Source organism: Lissotriton helveticus, chromosome 2_2 (assembly GCF_964261635.1).
Source record: "Lissotriton helveticus chromosome 2_2, aLisHel1.1, whole genome shotgun sequence".
NCBI lineage: Eukaryota > Metazoa > Chordata > Amphibia > Caudata > Salamandridae > Lissotriton > Lissotriton helveticus.
The window spans coordinates 255,136,630-255,155,204 of record NC_136060.1 but is presented as its reverse complement, the minus strand read 5'-3'; the positions used below and the strand labels follow the sequence as shown (position 1 = coordinate 255,155,204).

Genomic DNA, 18,575 nt, shown 5'->3' with positions numbered 1-18,575 from the left:
CTTAACGCAATGTAGCGGCGGAAGTAGAGCCAAAACTATCCCAATGAATTGTGGGACTGTAATTGTGCACACAGTAAATAACTGGCATGAGAGGCCACCTGTAAATAGCAAAGCGGGAAAAATCCAGTTGCTGCTTTATATTGCTCCTTTAATGGGCTCCCATGAACCCGCGGGGGCTGATGAGTCTGTAGCAGGCGTGCTGCTCTGATGTGGCGCTAATTCGGGATGTGGTTCATGTGCCTGGCGATGCTCAGGGTGCAACTAAATCTACCAGAAGTTGATAACCGGATCTTAATTAGGCCTTGTGGAAGAAGACTACAGAAACTACTAAGAGGACCCAAGAAGTCCATCCTTCACCCACTAAGGTAATCCTCTTGAGGAACATAAAGAAGGGAAACCCCTTTTCAGGCCCTCATATTATATTACACCAGGATGACCAGAATAGGCGAAATCCGTCTTTCACTGTTTCACCCTTTTACTTTCGTGATTGAGGGGCATATGTTGCGTTCGGGATTGAGAGGCATATGTTTCAAGGACCAATCTTAATTTTGTGTTTTACTGTCCAGGCATGAGCTTTAAGTAACTCACCCAACTTAAAATTGACCATCTGACTATGTTAAAAACCTCACTGTTTTCCATAATTTACCATTTTTCAAATTACTGCAATTTGGTTCTCTCCTGCTCAGTGCTTTGTAGCTCTTGGAAGGCCTCCCCGTTTGTTCACATGCCTTTCTAAAAATTATTTACAGATGGAACTACTTAATAAATGTTGACCAAATAAACTTTTGTTTCTTGGATGTTTCGATTAACGGAGTAAGAGTGCCATGCAACAGACTGTGCAAAGTGGTGGTCAGACTGGTCAGTTCAGGCAGAAGAAGGAAGGGGCTTGCATTTAGTGTCTTCCATTGATATTAAATGCAGGCCGAGCGATAAGTTGCCCAATCAGGTTTCAAAGTAGAGTCCAATTGTGGCCATCAACCACCACTTGTCCTTGCGTTTCCCTTCATTCCCCACCTCATTTTAACTTCAGTGGCAGTAGCTGGTCATAACAATAAAGTGATGCCAACACATCTGATAGTGGTTGCTTAGTGTGTTCTATAGATAGCACAGTCTTCCAGCCAGTACAACACAATTCATGCTTACCAACTCCTCTTGCTTGGCTGTAGACCATCTCTACACAGGTAAATGAGGCCTGCAGTTCTCAACTTACTTTATGGCTTGTAGCATTATTATGCATCCAAGTTGGTTGGAGCAGTAGAATAAGGAATCTTTAGTGTCCGTGGTAGCTATTTGATCATATTTGGAATGATGCTTCTTGCTTTAGCATGGGAAGGGAAATGTCAAAACACATTCTTAGGCTTTATGACTTGCGTCACTGCCGATTTCTTGGTTTGGTACTGGGAGGGAATGTTTCTCACCCGTTTTAATCCTTTTGTCCTGTGATTGAAATGACACAGGAGCTTTTATATTTAGAGCTGCAATGTCTTGTAATTATTCATCATCTTAAGTGTATTGTTCACAACTGTACATGAATGTATACGTGATTTAATTTTAAACCCCTTGCAAATGGATGTGGGATGACCCATAAACCATTCAAAATATCTATGTAGTTCTGTTGATGTAAACCTAAAAGGATATGTGATTGTTCCTATTTTATTTCCTCAGAAAACTATTGGTGTTTTCAAACCAAAGTCTGAAGAGCCTTACGGTCGTTTAAATCCAAAATGGGCAAAATATTTTCAAAAAATATGCTGCCCCTGCTGCTTTGGTCGAGGGTGTCTAGTTCCTAATCAGGGATACCTCTCGGAGGCTGGTGCATATCTAGTGGATGACAAACTTGGATTGGGAGTAGTACCTAAAACCAAGGTAAGACTAATTTGTGTTTATCAAACTATCCCAAAAGCACTAGCTTCAATAGTTTCTTAAGATCTGTACAACAGACAGATAGTGGCTCTTAACCATGCTGTGCTGAAAATGTTGAACATAGCCAAGCTCTTTTTTTGTTATCCTTGGAGAATTTTTTAGTGCTTCTTAAAGGTGGCATGCTTGATTTTTAGAGAACCAGGAAAAGGTTCCAAGCACACCTAAAAATGACACTGTTGTGTGCACCAAAGGATGCAAAGGAAGAACCGTGTTGCAGGTAGTTGTAATTTGTTACTAGTCCTAGTGAAATACCAAAGCCCACCAGTTAGCGTCTTGCGAGTACAGATCCGGACCTCCAACTGCCAAGCAGTGCAGATCTGGTTCTAGAACATGGGCAGGAACTGGCAAGCACAGAAGATACACCTTCAAAATAGGCAATGACTAAGAATACAACATTTACCATCTTAATAAAAGAAAACCAAAAAAATTGCATTACAATTAGTATTCCTGCAGATACTCAGGTTTTCTTTTATAAACATCAACACCTCGTAATGACCTGAACCTGTGCTGGTTGAATGTTAAAGGATGACATCTGTAGCTTGACTTCTCTGGAGACGGTTGGATAATTAACTGTCTTCATCAGAGTATAGCTTGGTTGCACCTGCAAGGATGAATTGTTATCGGCTAATGCAGCATCCGTATTTCTAGTTATATTAGGGTGAGAAAATAAAACATTACCTGATACAAATAATTTTTTTCCTAAACCGTTTTTTGAAAGTCCGCGAGTAATTGACTTTTTTTTTTTTTTTTTTTTTTTGCCCACCAATGGCCATCAGCCAATTTAATAGAACAACCAACTTGAAAAATTATAAATGGACCTTTAATGTAATTGATTTCATATTCTTTAATATGACCCAATTACCAATATTAACATCAGTCTTACTCACTTTATTTAGCATGGCAAAATGCCTCCACTTTAAACTTGAGTCTATGATAATTTACTCTTTCCTTCAAGTAAGAATCCTTGAAACTCTTTGAAGAAACTTGTCTTCCAACCTGTCAGGGACCAAACCTGTACGTGATTTTCTCCCTCTTTACAAAATAAATGGTGATGTGTCAGTAACCAGTGTGGCATGTTATGATATTATATACCCAAACCGTTCCCTGACAAATTCCACGACTACAAGACCACATGTTAAAGTAGTTTGTATGCCTCCCTTAACCAATGTGTTAAATCTCCTCACTGCCCAATTTGATTGAGGACTATATAAAGGCACAGTATGTTTAATTATTATTATTTTTATTATCTCCATTCTATCTGATTCACGTGGCACACTATTGTCCATAGTAAGTTCTGATGGTGAACCTTCTTAGGCGAAACCTAATTAAAAAAAATCTATGATTACTTGTGTTTTCATTTTGCGAACAAAATCATATTTAATAAAGTAATCCACAAGTACAATCAAGTAAAACAAGTTATCCAGTAATGCTTTAATATGTCAGGCAAAATCTAAAGCGAACATGCTCCATGCTGTAGCTGTGTGTGTGTGCATGCGTCTGTATGTAGGTGTGTCCTAGCTGTGTGTGTGTGCATGCGTCTGTATGTATGTGCGTGCTAGCTGTGTGTGTGTGTGCGTGTGCGCAATGCGTGTGCGCATGCGTCTGTATGTAGGTGTGTCCTAGCTGTGTGTGTGTGCATGCGTCTGTATGTAGGTGTGTCCTAGCTGTGTGTGTGTGTGTGCATGCGTCTGTATGTATGTGCGTCCTAGCTGTGTGTGTGTGGGCACTTATCTGTATGTAGGAGTGTGCTAGGTGTGTGTGCATGCATCTGTTTGTAGGTGTGTGTGACCTGCTTGTGCACACTAGAAGTGTGTGTGAAAGCTGCAGAGCTGCATGCAAACAGCATGTGTGCATGCAACCTGCTGAGATGAGGTGTGTGCAAGCTGCAGGTGTACGTACAAGCTGCTAAGGTGTCTCAAAGCCACCCTGTGAGTTGCTGAGGTGTGCACAAAATGCATGTGCGTATGTAATTTGCTGTGTGAGGGCTGCGGATGGGTGTGCAAGCTGCGGAGCTGTGTGAATATAAATGGCTGGCTTTTGTGTGCATCCTGCGGGAGACTGTGTGCCACCTGCCAGGGTGCGTCTAAAGCCTGCAGGACATTCTATATAACTCGGGAGTCCCCGTGCAGTCACCTGTGCCGGTCAGTGTGTGACTCGCTTGGGTCTTGGTGCTCTAAATATGAGGTGTGTGAGCTTCTTGGGTTTCAGGGTAGCCAGATAGACTGTGTGTGCAGCCTACGGGAGTGTGTGTAACTTGCTAGGGTCCGTGTGCAACCTGTCAGGGAGTGTGCCACCTGCTCGGGTCCATGTGACACCCGCCGGGTTGTGTGTGGAACCCTCTGGACTGTGTGGGTCACCTTCCAGGAAGTGTGCAACCTGCTCCAGTCTGTATGGATCCTATAAGGCTAGTATGCAACCCACTGAGCTGTGTCTGAGTATGCCCTGCCAGTGGCTGTGTCATGGACTAGATGGTGTCCATACACGTGCTCTCTCAGAGCAGCTTGCCGGGATGTGTGCAACTTCATCTGGTGTAGATTCAACCTACTGGGGAGTGTGCAAATTCCTGGGGCCCGTCTGCAACCTATGCGGCTCCGCATGTGACCTGCCAGCGATGGTGTGGGGCTCACGAGAGCCCGCGTGCCACCCTTAGAGGCCGGTGTGCAAATCCTGAGCTCTGTGCGTGAGCTGAAGTAATCTCTGTCAGAAAGGGGGGGTTCTAGTGAAGAGGGCCTAATGGGTGGAAGTGTCGATTTGTCACGGTCGGTGTTTCTTTGCTACAAATCAATCACGCTCACACCACAGCAGCTGCTTCTAAACGATAAGTACTGAGAGGGAGGGGTCACAGCGTGAGTGAAACAGCGAATAAACAAATTAGAAAAAAATCTAAAAGCACAATGAATGAATCCGCATTGTTTTATTCACAATGGGGATGAATATATTAAATATAGTAACAATTTGATTACACAATATAATCGGTTGTACAGTGCCCCAGGGGAGGAGGAAGTGATTAGGTGAGGATAGTTTGATAAAAGGGAATTGTGACAGTAAAATCAACCAAGTATCAAAGATGCATTGGTAAGTAAATTTTCATACACAAAACAAAAGACCATTGGTTCACTGTGTAAATCAACAAATGTCATACTTCACAGATACATTTAATGTCACAATATTGGCGTGAAGTTGACCAACAAGGTGCTGTTGTCGACGTTTCGACCCTCAATATATCGCAGGGATTAGTGGTGCCCTTGCTGCGGGGTCTTCATCAGGACAGGGTGCGGGGCAAGCAACCTAATCAATATATATTAAGAAGAATTGTTTTAATGGTTGATCGAATGATTATGCGATACAACACGTATTGATTTGAGATCATGCGCACACAATTAGCATACCATAATAGTTAATGCTCATATCATAAATGAAGAACAGGACTTGCGCCTCCGTAGGGTTGTTCAATTCTAAGGAATGAAGGGAGAAATGAGAGAATTCACTTAATGGGTGGAGACCAAGAGGTCTAAGAGTAGAGGAATGAACATATTGTTATTCCATTAAAGGGCGTAGTAGTGCCTGACGTCAGCATACATAATCAAAAATGACTTACAACAAGGACGTTATTTAAACGCGGTGGAGGTAGATTCAGGCCCGGAACCGGTGGGTATGGCAATGTCTGGAACAGGATATTAATATTGGGTTAAAATGGGGGCAATGCGAGATTAGAATATACCGCACCATTGGGGAATTAGACTAAGCTTACCCAGAGTGTAAATTGGGTTGTAAGACGGTCCGGGGGTATAGTTGATTGTGCAAGGGATCGCTCCGTGGTATCTACAGAAGAACACGGAGAGCGGGTCAGATATGATTGGAAATTCAAAGTTACAAGTTAGCTGGGGCCGGGATCACAACGGAGACAGACTCACCATAAGCCGTCCGAAGTATCGCTTGTGTCGGCGGTAGCGAAAAGGGCTCCCTGGTTAGGCCGTTACTATGGTGACCGCATCACGTGACTCCGACGGTAGATATGGCATTGTCTAAAACAGGATAATTATATTTGATTAGACAGGAGGGCCGTGCGGGATGGATATTTACCGCATTGTAAACCGATTAGACAAGGCTTACCCTCGGTATATATATATGTCGGCACTTTTTGATTATGTATACTGACGACGTCAGGCACTACTACGCCCTTTAATGGAATAACAATATGTTCATTCCTCTACTCTTAGACCTCTTGGTCTCCACCCATTAAGTGAATTCTCTCATTTCTCCCTTCATTCCTTAGAATTGAACAACCCTACGGAGACGCAAGTCCTGTTCTTCATTTATGATATGAGCATTAACTATTATGGTATGCTAATTGTGTGTGCATGATCTCAAATCAATACGTGTTGTATCGCATAATCATTCGATCAACCATTAAAACAATTCTTCTTAATATATATTGATTAGGTTGTTTGCCCCGCACCCTGTCCTGATGAAGACCCCGCAGCAAGGGCACCACTAATCCCTGCGATATATTGAGGGTCGAAACGTCGACAACAGCACCTTGTTGGTCAACTTCACGCCAATATTGTGACATTAAATGTATCTGTGAAGTATGACATTTGTTGATTTACACAGTGAACCAATGGTCTTTTGTTTTGTGTATGAAAATTTACTTACCAATGCATCTTTGATACTTGGTTGATTTTACTGTCACAATTCCCTTTTATCAAACTATCCTCACCTAATCACTTCCTCCTCCCCTGGGGCACTGTACAACCGATTATATTGTGTAATCAAATTGTTACTATATTTAATATATTCATCCCCATTGTGAATAAAACAATGCGGATTCATTCATTGTGCTTTTAGATTTTTTTCTAATTTGTTTATTCGCTGTTTCACTCACGCTGGGACCCCTCCCTCTCAGTACTTATACAACCCAGGTCCCAGTGACTATGTTTGGGTAAACCCCCCTATATATACGCTTCTAAAGGATGACACACGCTGCTTTACGGCCAACAACATCCACCCTAAAGCCAGCCCGCAGGATTCCCAATTTCCCACAGCTTCCCTGCGCCAGCATGGTGCCAGCCCGGACCACGCAGTGGCCGCACACGCTCCCCAGCCTGCCGGAAATTAATCTGTTTTCCAAAACTCTCCATGTTAGCGGAATAAGGAACACTTGCGCACCTTGCTGGATGTAATACTTTTTTCATTACTTCAAAACAGCCCTAACAAAAATATTCAATCTAACCCCCACACAGCAGGCTTAAGCGCTTTAGTAGCAACCCCGAACACCTGTTTTCGCTGCAATAAAGGCCCCAAAGCTCTCAAACTAATATGGCGCTAAAGACCACAGTAGAATTCATCCTAAAGTAGCTCTCCATACCGCTCTAGGGAATTGTGCTGCATCATGATCACCATCTACAAACAAGCAGCACTGAAAGCGATCGCTATCGTAACTAAGACATGCACGCGCACTCACCAAAACGAAACTTATCGTGGGGCGGGACTTCCGTCTTGTGAAGCCCGTGCCCACGGAGTGCCTGGCCAGAGGAGAGAGCCCCGCAGACTTTAGGAGTGCCGGTGAGTGGGGCTTAGTTGCAGGGGGAGGGGGTGCGTCTTGGTGCGCTCGTGTGTATGTGTAGGGGTGGGGGAGGGGCGGTGCGGGGGGGGACTGGGGGTGTTCTCCGTATGTGTGTGCACGCGTGCGTGTGTGCGTGTGTGTGTGTGTGTGTGTGCGCGCGGCGGGGAGGGGTGGGGATCGTTCTCTATGTGTATGCGTGGCGGGGGGTGTTCTCTGTGTGTGTGTATATGCGCGGGGGTGGGGGGGGTTCTGTGTGCGTGATGCGGGGGAGGGGGTTCTGTATCTCTGTGTGTGCGTGATTGTGTGTCTGCTTTCAAGGAGCCATGGGAGACAGGAAGTGCGCGCGACTTGATCCTTTTACGCGCGCGTGCACATCTCTTGTCTCTTGTCTCTTGTCTCTTGTCTCTTGTCTCTTGTCTCTTGTCTCTTGTCTCTTGTCTCTTGTCTCTTGTCTCTTGTCTCTTGTCTCTTGTCTCTTGTCTCTTGTCTCTTGTCTCTTGTCTCTTGTCTCTTGTCTCTTGTCTCTTGTCTCTTGTCTCTTGTCTCTTGTCTCTTGTCTCTTGTCTCTTGTCTCTTGTCTCTTGTCTCTTGTCTCTTGTCTCTTGTCTCTTGTCTCTTGTCTCTTGTCTCTTGTCTCCTGTCTCCCTTGGCTCCTTGAAAGCAGAAATGATCACAATAGGTCTCGCTATGCGACAGCAGGCGCGAGACTTAAAGACAAATGAAAATCTCCTGTTGGGTGAAATTTAAAATGGGAGAAATTTGAAAAATAATTTTACATGACCTACCTTTTACGCACATTTCGCTTATGTTGCTAGATGCTCGGAGGGTGGGGGAAAGCAGGGGAGTTGATAACGTGAAGCGGATAAAAGATGCCAAAAAAATAACATGAAGGAGGATGGCAAAAAAAAAAACCGGCGACGGGCAGAAAAAGGCAGCTATGGTAATTTTGTTATTTTTATGAAGGCTCTAGTCCTGCTTTGTAATAAACTGCACGACTTTTAATTGGTTTCTTAATTTAAAAAATGACTAATCTCTCAAATGGGGTGAAATTTAAACTGGGAGAATTAAAAAACAAACAAAAAAAAAAAAATTTGCATGTCATACCTTTTACGCACCATTAGTTAATGTTGCTAGATGATTGCACTTTTTGTTAATGTTGCTAGATGCTCTGATGGTGGGGTGGGTTGATAACGTGAAGTGAAAGGGGACGGGCGGAAAGCAAGGATTACAAATCACAAAAAAGAACTCTCCACACCAAAGACTATGAATGCAAATGTAAGGAAACTGTACTTTACGGGTGCTCCTCAGACTTTAACAGAAGTGAGGTATCTGCTCCTTGAGCGACTTAGAATGCAGCAAATAAGAGCTATGCTGGAGCTGAACCATTGGTAAGCAGCAGGCGGGAAGAGTTGTATGCTTGATTACAGCAGGTCTTGCAGACAGTACATGCGCGCTGGCTGTGCTTGACCTAAAAAAGGAACCGGAACTAGGATTCGCACAGCATATTGATCCAACTACAGCCCCCCTGCTACAAATTGTATGGCAAGGTCCCACAAACCATACCACAGGAACAGTAAGGCCAAAGGACATTCCGTTTCAAGTCCTTTCAGGTGCAATTACTGTGAACGGGGATTTTCAGGACCAACCAGGAGGGAGTCCTACCCCCATTTGTACTCTAAGATACAACAAAAGCACCAAAAAATCTCCATCTTCTCCCCCAAAATACCTTACTTTGACCGTGTTTTTGTTTGAGCGTGCTCGTGTCCATCCCCTGAAACCAACTCCAGGAAGGTGAGGCGGTGCTAGTAGCAGGGGAGGCAGGGGCTAAAACTACATGAGAAACTTAGAACTCAAAACTAATAGCCCGAATATGGGGGAGGGAAGAAGCCTAGAAACATCCCGCAGTGCAGTAGAGACTGGGAGCATGACCAGTAGAAAGGAGCAGAATTGATTTCTTAACACGTTCTGTTTTGGGCTCGGAACTGGAGGGCAACACCACCATCGAAGCAGCATCACTAGCAATATGAGGTCAGGGAAGGTCAGAAGCACTCCACCGCAAGGGAGCAAAAGGAAGAAGCTCACCCTGGGGAGCAGTACGCCAGATGGCAAGGCCCAGGTCTCAATGACCAGCAATGATAGCCAACCTAAAATAACTTCAAAGTTTCAGTTCTTGAAAGATGCAATTGCAGCCATCTTTTTGAGCACAACAGATGTTGTGGTTCTACCAGTTCCTCTGACACCAACCATAGTTATACACACACCAACACCCAAAAGTTCACCAGCACCACGCCCCAATGCCTGACCATGTCACCAACCTCCTCATTTGTTTCTTCTCATGAAGGGACTGGTTAAACCCTAGCCCTTCATCCGGGTCACCCTGGTGATACGGACAAAGCTGGAGGAGGGCATCCTGCAAGCAGGAACGTTAAGCTGGAACAGATCTTCGACGTAAGCCTCAACTTAGGAGTGACTTATGTTATTCAAAAACAAAAGGTAGGTTTGGACGTAAATTTAATTCCAAAGTCTAATGTGGACCTAGTTGTATTTTAAAACCAGCCTGCAAGTCCGGCCTGGCTTTAAAAGGACACCAGACACCACAGCAGTGCACCCTTAAGTCAAGTCCACTGGAGTTTCCCAAGCTACTTGCCCTACCATATGCTTAGGACTTACAGGTAGGTTGTCTTGGCCAGTTAGAACTATACTAGTTACCATGTACCTTTAGAGGACATAGCACAGGCTCTAGACCTGGTTAGCAACATAGGGCACTTTCAGAGTCTGTAACTACCCGCATCAGTCGAAAAATGGGGGTGATCATGGCAAAAAGGATGTCTTTTATACAAGTACATCTTAACCAATTATCCTGTGCTGGAAAGTCGCGAAACCTCCTCACCCAGTGTTGCTCCCACTTTAGGGACATTATAGGACCGTTGCCGCCAGCAAGATCATCTTATGCTAGCCTAAGGCTCTTAAGAGCTGCAGCCCTCTTTACCTCACAGCTGAGCACCAACGGTGAAGGCCACTGTCAGAGCTTCATAAGACTGTAGGATGGAGCGTCTCGCAGCATCTGGCACAGTTTTGCTTTCCATTTGCATACTTTTAGTCTTACTTGCTATTTAAATAAACTTCAAATCCCAGAAACCATAGAATCAAGCCCATCTGGATGGTTTCCTTGGGCTTTACCTAGGGCTAGTAGTATTCCCTCAAGGATGACTTGTTATTATGAAGAATAATCGATCTTCTAGAAGTTGCATATTACACACGTGTATATAGTGCACGTATGTCACACTTTTGTATGCAGTCTGATACTTCTTTATGAAATGGGGTTTATTGAGCTTGCAAATGTAGTGCCGTAACAACTTGAGGGGGGGGGGCCTTGCAAAGTAAATGGAGGGGGCGGCCTACGCTCCGGACTCAGTCAAGAGCTCTCAGGCCATGGGCTCGCCGCTCGTGCACTGTGCCAAAGGGCCCCCCCCCTGGAGCTTGTGCACCACAGGAGGAGCAGGATCTATTGTTACGCCACTGTGCAAGTGATGGCAAAAGGACAGTGTTCAAATACTGAGGTGCAGAAAGTTTATTCATTCCTTCCTTCTGTTACTACTTTGTGCTTTCATCATTGTCCATTACATCTTGTTTGAGATAATCAATGCATTTTGTGCACTTTGTGCTTTTTTTTTTTTAGGAGTATGTGCATGCACTGTGCCTATAAGCAACAATATTCTTAAATGACACATTATACAGTGATCCAATTGGTATATACAATTAAATAGCAGTTGTTTAAAATGCCTCATCATTTGTGTGCTTATCATCCCTGTTCAGTCCACTGTATGGGCGCATTTTTATGATTAACCATTACAATTGTTTATCTTAATTTAAAAAGTCCGAGCTACTTACTCCAAGGTCCTATATTCATGATTCAAATTGTTTAGCTTAATTATAAAAACCATCTAGTCCATCCTACCACCCCTCAGATACCACAATATCTTTACTGCGTATCTGATCAACACCAGGCTCTTCCGGTTTTTCAAATATAAGATTATGACGTCACTTAGCAAAGTTTACCATTAAGTCTATGGTTTTGTGAGGCGATAATCGTTAACATATTTCAGCAATAAAAGCAAAATTTATTAATGAAGCGGAGAGTTTCATATTTGTGAGAAAATACTAAACATTTCAGTAGTTCCACCTACCTTAAATGCATCCATTACAAATCCACACGGGCCGCATTCTCATGTAATGAATGACACACACGTATATCCATGTGTTTCTCTTGTTCACATAATGTGACTCTTCTAGAAAAGACCTCATCTCATTTACGTAGTTTCAAATGCTGTCTATTAAATAATATCCCTGAAGAAATACTCCTGTTGTCTCGAGCATAGGGCCACATGTATAATCTGCATTTGAATGGCATTCGTTTATTAAATGAAGCACATAAGTAACTTCTGCTCTTCAGTGGGGAAAGTAACTCTTCTATAAACACTCTGGAAACAAAGACTCTGTGTCTCGAGTGTTGTTCCTAAACCAAACATTGATTCATGTACCAGTCCTCAGTTACGTTCTGAATAATTTTCTATTTCTGTAATAATTAATACTGTTTTCCTCTTCTATTTCTAATATTCTATCCATTTGTTAATTCTTCAATGATCAAAGTTTATCATCCTAGTGCCTATGTCTGGATATTGTTAGTAATCCGGGCAAAGGCTCCTTATGTCACATGTGTGCCTGTCAGACAATAAGGTTAATGATCATTACCTTCGGTTAATCAAAATGTGGCTCCAATTATGGAATAGTATTGGCCGTATTACAGTTTCAGGAATGTGAAATTAGCAGAACCAAGGTATGGACAAGGTTTCTGTAAATGTTAGCGAACAACTCCATCTGGGCTTTTCATTTAGAACTTAGTTGCCAGGATTAAATATAGGGGATGCATTGCTGTTGTAAAGCTCTGACATGCTAGGTATAAGATTCTGATAGACTCTGCAAGATACTTTATTATGAAAGTTCCTCGGATGCTTTGCGACAATTGTAGTTCAAGCTCTGTTTTGTTTAGGAACATCGGTAAGTCCTCTAGTGCTGGTCTAATCCTGTTCCTGTTGGTAAACTTGAAGAAAACTGCAGAGAAGTAAAATTTAGCTCAGCTGTCACAAATGCAATGTTCAGTTTTGTAAAGCTAAACATTATCTTCTGGGGCTAACCGGAGCAAGATTAATCCCCCCCCCCCCCCCCACCCCCCACACTCTGTGCAATCTAAGTTTTGATACTTTTTTTTTTTGCCTAATTTATGAACGAGTGTCCCGGTGCGAGCATTGAAAGAGCAAGGGACAAAGCTAAAGAAGGAAGGTTTTAAACTTTTTTCTCAAAAGTCAAAGAATCATGAATGCTGTGTAAGGCCAACAGCAGGGCATTCCTCGCCAGAGCAGCTTTACGGGCAAGAGAACACCCCTCCAGCCTTTGGTGTGTGAACCAGGTAATCTGAGCCAACAGTTGTGAAGAGGACCGCAGTAGTTTCGCAGGGGCAGAGAACGAGAACCTCTTCTGTAAGTAGATAGGCCCCATGCCATGGAGGGCACTGTGAGCAAGTCAAAATCTTGAATTTTACCCGAACTTCAACAGGAAGCCAGTGCAAAGATCCCAGATGAAGACTCGCACTGCTCTTGCTGGACAGGTCCAACAAGAGCCTGGCAGCCAAATTCTGTACTACCTGGAGCTTATTCAAGAGATAACCCAGCAAGCCCACATACAGTGCATTTGCGTAGTCCAGGCGAGAGAGAATCAAAGCGCGAATGGCCGTGTCCTTCGCAGATTGTGGGAGAAAGGGGAGAAATTTCCTTAAACTTTTTAAGATGCTGAAGCATGTCCCTGCCAGCTTCTTGACTTGGGTCGAGAAAGTTAGATTCTCCTCGAACCACACACCCAAATTCTTAACCGAATTCCCTTTCAAATATGGCAAGGGGAACCCTAGAGGCCACAACGTCTCTCTGAAGTTGGTGTGGAATTTGCCATACAACAGGATCTTGGATTTCTCCTCATTACACTTAAGCTGTGCATGAGCCAGCCAGTGGAAGACTGGGGCTAGACACTGTTGAGCAGAGGAGACCGAAGCATCGTCCCTTCCCCAAGAAAACAGAAGCTGGGTGTCATCTGCATAGGCTATCACCTTAGCCCCTAGCCCCTAGCCCCTCCGCTAAATATACCAGTGGGGTGATGTAGGAGAGTAGGGTCTGCAATCCTATGATCACCCAGATTTTTTGCTTTTTGCTGCACTGGTTTACGACTTTCCCTGGCTGTGGGCCTGCTAATCAGACCCACAGCCTAGCTGTTCTCTCTATCCAAATTGTACTCAGGTACTGAATTGGCACTGGGCCCTCTCCAAGTCCCTGTACCCAGGGCTGAGGTGCACCCAGGAGTCTCCCAGGGGCTGAAGCATGTATTATGCCACCCCTGGATTGACTAACTAAAACTGACACAACTGGCTGCACGACAGCTGGGGCAAGGTGGTGTACTCACCCTTTGCTTTAGATATAGTATACCTATATCTAACCCTAAAAATGGACACACAGATCTCCTATCAGTCACTCCTATAGCAGGCCTTAACAATCCTGAAGGCAGAGTGCTTGGAATCGTGTGAGATGGTGCTCTAGCATGAGCTGAGCCTGTCTGCGGCTTTCGGGATCCATCCCTTAGCCGTTTCCATGATATCGCATACCATATACTCTTAAGTGCATTATAATCCTCGCGGTTATGTGCCAACTCTGGTATCGCTTTATCAAAACATGTCGAGTAAGGTGTCATACGAATTGGAATACTAACCCCTCGCCAATTCTGGCGACGGGGTTAGCATTCCACCCTTCTAGAGGGACACGACATGCCTGTAACCTATAACCCGGTTAAAAGTCAGACAGAGCCTTAGCATCCACAAAATGGATGCTGCCACCGAGACACAAGTCTGCCCTCCTGCTGCTGGGAGTCCTCCCAGAGCAGGAGATAAGGACAAAGGGTTTCCTGCCAGGGGCGGTGCCAGCACCGTCCCAGACAGGGTTTTGTGTATTGTAGGTAGGCAGGGCTTTAGAGGAAGGTGACTGCACGTGGCACCCCGGTGCTCACTGTGCATAGGCTGGCTGGAACCAGTTCCAGGGTCACTCCAGACCCTGTGCGGGGGAAAAGCCCGCCAAGGAAGTGGGTGTAACCACCCCCCTCCTAGTCCCACCCATAGGGCAGGACTTAGTCGCGTGCCAGCCCCTTTTTACAGGATAAAGGTAGAGACTGGCCCCCTTCCAAATCAGATCATCTTTGAATCCTGAAACTACTTTCTGCGAAAGGAACTCAAGACTTCTTCCTAAGATTTCTCCCTTGTGACTAAGGAGTAGTCACCCTGCATCCGCAGGCACCATCCAAGAACACTGCGGTCTGCTGTAAGTCCTTCCTCCGGAATCCGACTGCCCAGCTCGACGAGAACCGGCTTCCCTGGCACCTCTGACCTCTACCCACCTCTACAGCCCAGCTGAGAACCGTGGGTGCGACGAGACCTCAAGGGACCGGCCATCTGCAAGACTGCACGACTTCTTTCCAGCAAGCCCGCCGAGTAATCTACTGGTGAGTGCTTTGGGGTCCGAGAAGCCCCGACTCTGAGCAGCTCCAGCTCCGAAGTGCAGCCCCCCAGCATCTCCACGATCTGCGTGGGGCCCTTCTGCTTTCTGCTGCTCACCGCGTTGTTTGGCTACTAGCCCGTTGGCTTGTGGCCTTCCTGACGACGCCCGACGACATTTCTGCTGCTGGTCTGGTTGCTCCAGACTGGCCCTTGCTCCCTTCCCGAAGAGGAGCACCCTGGACCCTCCTGGTCCACTCAAGACGCCATTTTGAGTCCACCGCGTGGGCTTGAATTAGCCAAGGCTTGTTGCCCACTCCTGGGTAACTTCGACGCTGACGACTTCAACCTTTGTGGGACAGCTCGCACCTCCATCCTGGTCGCCGACAACGCCTCCTGGTCCGAGAGACTGCAGAGCCCAGCAGTGCCCACTCACCTGACTGCGGTGACTTCGCCCGGTGCCATCCTGGTGCCCACTTAATCACTGGCTAGTGATTCAAGAACTTGGTCCCCTCTGCTTTCAGGTTTTCTTCTTCCTTGATCCAGGCTTGGATCCATCGAACTTTTCTTCACTGGTCGCCTGCCAGCAACTTCTTCCTTCCAGGCGCCTGGTCCGGCAACGAGATCCCCGACGTCTTTTCAGACCTATGCAGCTGCAGCCCCTGGGCTAGGTAACTTCGGCACTCCGGTGTCCCAGCATAGCCTCACTATCCAAGGGTCAGGATCCACTGTCGTTTTCTCCCTACCAGGTCGGGTTCGCCCGTGAACACTAACTTTGTGAATTCTAGCTTCCATAGACTTTGTCCCGCATCCCGCGTGAGAGTGCACACTCTGCACCCGAGTCCCCTGGGCCTCCTAGTAGTAATCTAACGATTCCCTAGTCCAGTCCTAGCGATTCCAAAGCCTATTAGAACTGTTACTTACCTGCTAGTAATTCGCATTCCACTTTTAGCGTATATGGTTTTTCGTGCCCCTCGGGCATTTGTGTAACGTGCTAACTTAAAAGTATTTTCGTAAGAGTTTTGTTGTGTGCTTAGCTCCCTGTCTCATAAAGAGCCAGGGTAGTCTTGTTATAAATAAATACACTGTTTATTTTCATAACAACTTGTGTGGTGTCCTTTCACTGGGTGTTCAAGGGGTAATGTGATGGTAAAACAGCTGGCTTAACACGCCCTCTAGAGTCTTAGCCTTAGACTGCTCGTATCCATGCTACTAGGATAGCTGGTCTATAAGGTTGACTTACAACCAATCATCAATAAGGGTTGTTTGGACTGATATATAGTGATCACTAGAATAGTGAGCACTGCACATCAGGCCAACTTCTCACATTGGTGAGCAGCGGTTGGGATTTGAGCTTGCTGTTGTTTTACCACACATGCCCTAAGAATATCTTGTGAAAGATCACATAAGTACTAAAGGTACATATAACTTAGCTTAGAATACTCTGAGTTCTACTGAACCAGCTGTTGTAGCTCCTAGGGCCTAGCACACCCTAAACTACAACTCTAGCAAGGGATCAGTAGGCAAACATATAGTGTAGGTAAGTGCACCACTTACACCTCACTAGAAAAGCATGTCGACTCAGGGGGACTCTACTGAGACTCCCCTGGTCAGTGTTGACCCTCCACAGGTCACTTCAAGATATGCAGCTCTCAGTTTTCAGGAGATGAGACAAATCTGTGTCTCCAGGAAACTGAAGCAGGGGTCTAACCCCACCATTCCCTTTCTGATAGGTCTCTTAGAGACATATGATGCCAGAAAGCTCTCTCAGTTACATGAGAGCATGCCAGCCTTAGAGGGAACCTCTGGGGATCCAGACCTCCCCAACACTGATTCAGCAGTTGAGGAGGAGGATCAGGAGGTACTCTCTGGGGATGAGGTAGACAAGGGTCTTGAGGTAGTCAGAAGGCTAACTAGGACCAACTTAGACTTACTTGGGCTAGGATCTGGGGGCCCCCCAGTACTAACCCGAAGTGGGCCTAACCTTGGAGTTAGGAGAGATAGATCTCTTTCTAGGGACTCCAATAGATCTCTGCACTCTAATGCCTCTTCTCAGGGGAGAAGGAATCCTCCACCGAGGAGATTTACTTCCCCTCAGAGAAAGGAGCATGAGGCTAGGATGAGACAAGCTGAACTGAGGATTGAAAGGGAAGAAATTGCCCTGGCCAAAGAGAAGCTTGCCCTGGCAAGAGAGCAGCAGATGAGTGGGCTAGCTCCCACTGGTGGCAGCAATCTCCCAAGAGATAGAGAGAAGGGTTTAGATACTAAACACCTGACTAAAATAGTGCCCCCCTTTAAGCAAGGGGATGACATCCAGAAATGGATGGCTGCTCTGGAGAGGGCCTGCACTGTGCAGAACATTCCCCAGAGTCAGTGGGCAGCTATACTGTGGCTCTCCTTTGATGGTAAAGGTAGAGATAAGCTCCTCACTACAAGAGTGGAGGATGCTAACAATTACCAGGTCCTGAAGAATACACTGGTTGATGGGTTTGGTTTAACCACTGAGCAGTACAGGTTGCTGTTCAGAGACACCCAGAAAACTCAGTCTCAGGACTGGTCTGATTTTGTGGATTGTGCCACTAAGGCTTTGGAGGGCTGGTTGCTGGGTAGCAAGGTTACAGATTACACAGGATTGTATAATCTAATGATGAGAGAACAAATTTTGAACAATTGTCAGAACCAGTTGCTGCACCAGCACCTTGTTGATTCAGATCTGACCTCTCCCCAAGAATTGGGAAAGAAGGCAGACAAATGGGTCAGGACAAGGATCAAGCAGAACCAGAACCAGAACCAGGGTGGTCAGAAGAAAGCAGACCAGAAGGGTAATGTTAAGAATGAGCAAAATGACCAGAAGTCTTCACCAGGTCCCCAACAAACCAAAGAGGGTGGGGGTCAGGCTTCCCAGAAGAAGAAGACTCAAGAAGGCCAGTCAAAAAGGTGGTGCCAGTACTGCAAAAGTAAATCTCACTGGTTTAGTGAGTGCACCAAAAGAGGAGGAGGACAAACTCCTGCCACTACAGCTCCTAAAGCAACTGCACCCCCTAGTACAGTCAGTAGTGGTAGTGTCACTCCCAAGGCATTAGTTGGGTTAACCTTGGGTACTGAGGGGTCTGACAACTTAGTTGGCACACTCACTCAGGCTGTCCTTGTCTGTACAGGGGATATGAATATGTCCCCTGAAATAAGTCCCAATACTTTGGGCAAATACAGGCAGACACCTTTGATTAATGGCAAGATGGCTCAGGCCTATAGGGACACTTGTGCCAGTGTCACCATGGTGACACCTAACTTTGTGGACCCTGGACAGATCATGCCAGGTACTGATTTCCTGGTGACCAATGCCAGCAATGTCACTACTAGTCATAGTGTGGCAATTGTAGCTTTCTCCTGGGGTGGAGTGAAGGGACAAAAGAAAGTTGTAGTCAGTTCAGACCTCCCAGTTGATTGTTTGTTGGGCAATGATTTGGAGTCATCACAATGGTCAGAAGTGGAGCAGAGGAC

General features: G+C 45.5%; 1 protein-coding gene across 1 annotated transcript in view; it reads left to right on the top strand.

Annotated features, from left to right (window-relative positions):
• Positions 1 to 18,575, top strand: part of PI4K2B (phosphatidylinositol 4-kinase type 2 beta) — a 336,223-nt gene that overhangs the window by 117,051 nt on the left and 200,597 nt on the right. The window contains exon 3 of the mRNA XM_078678379.1: positions 1,666 to 1,866. Coding sequence (XP_078534505.1) covers positions 1,666 to 1,866 — 201 coding nt within the window. The remainder of the gene's footprint in view (positions 1 to 1,665; positions 1,867 to 18,575) is intronic.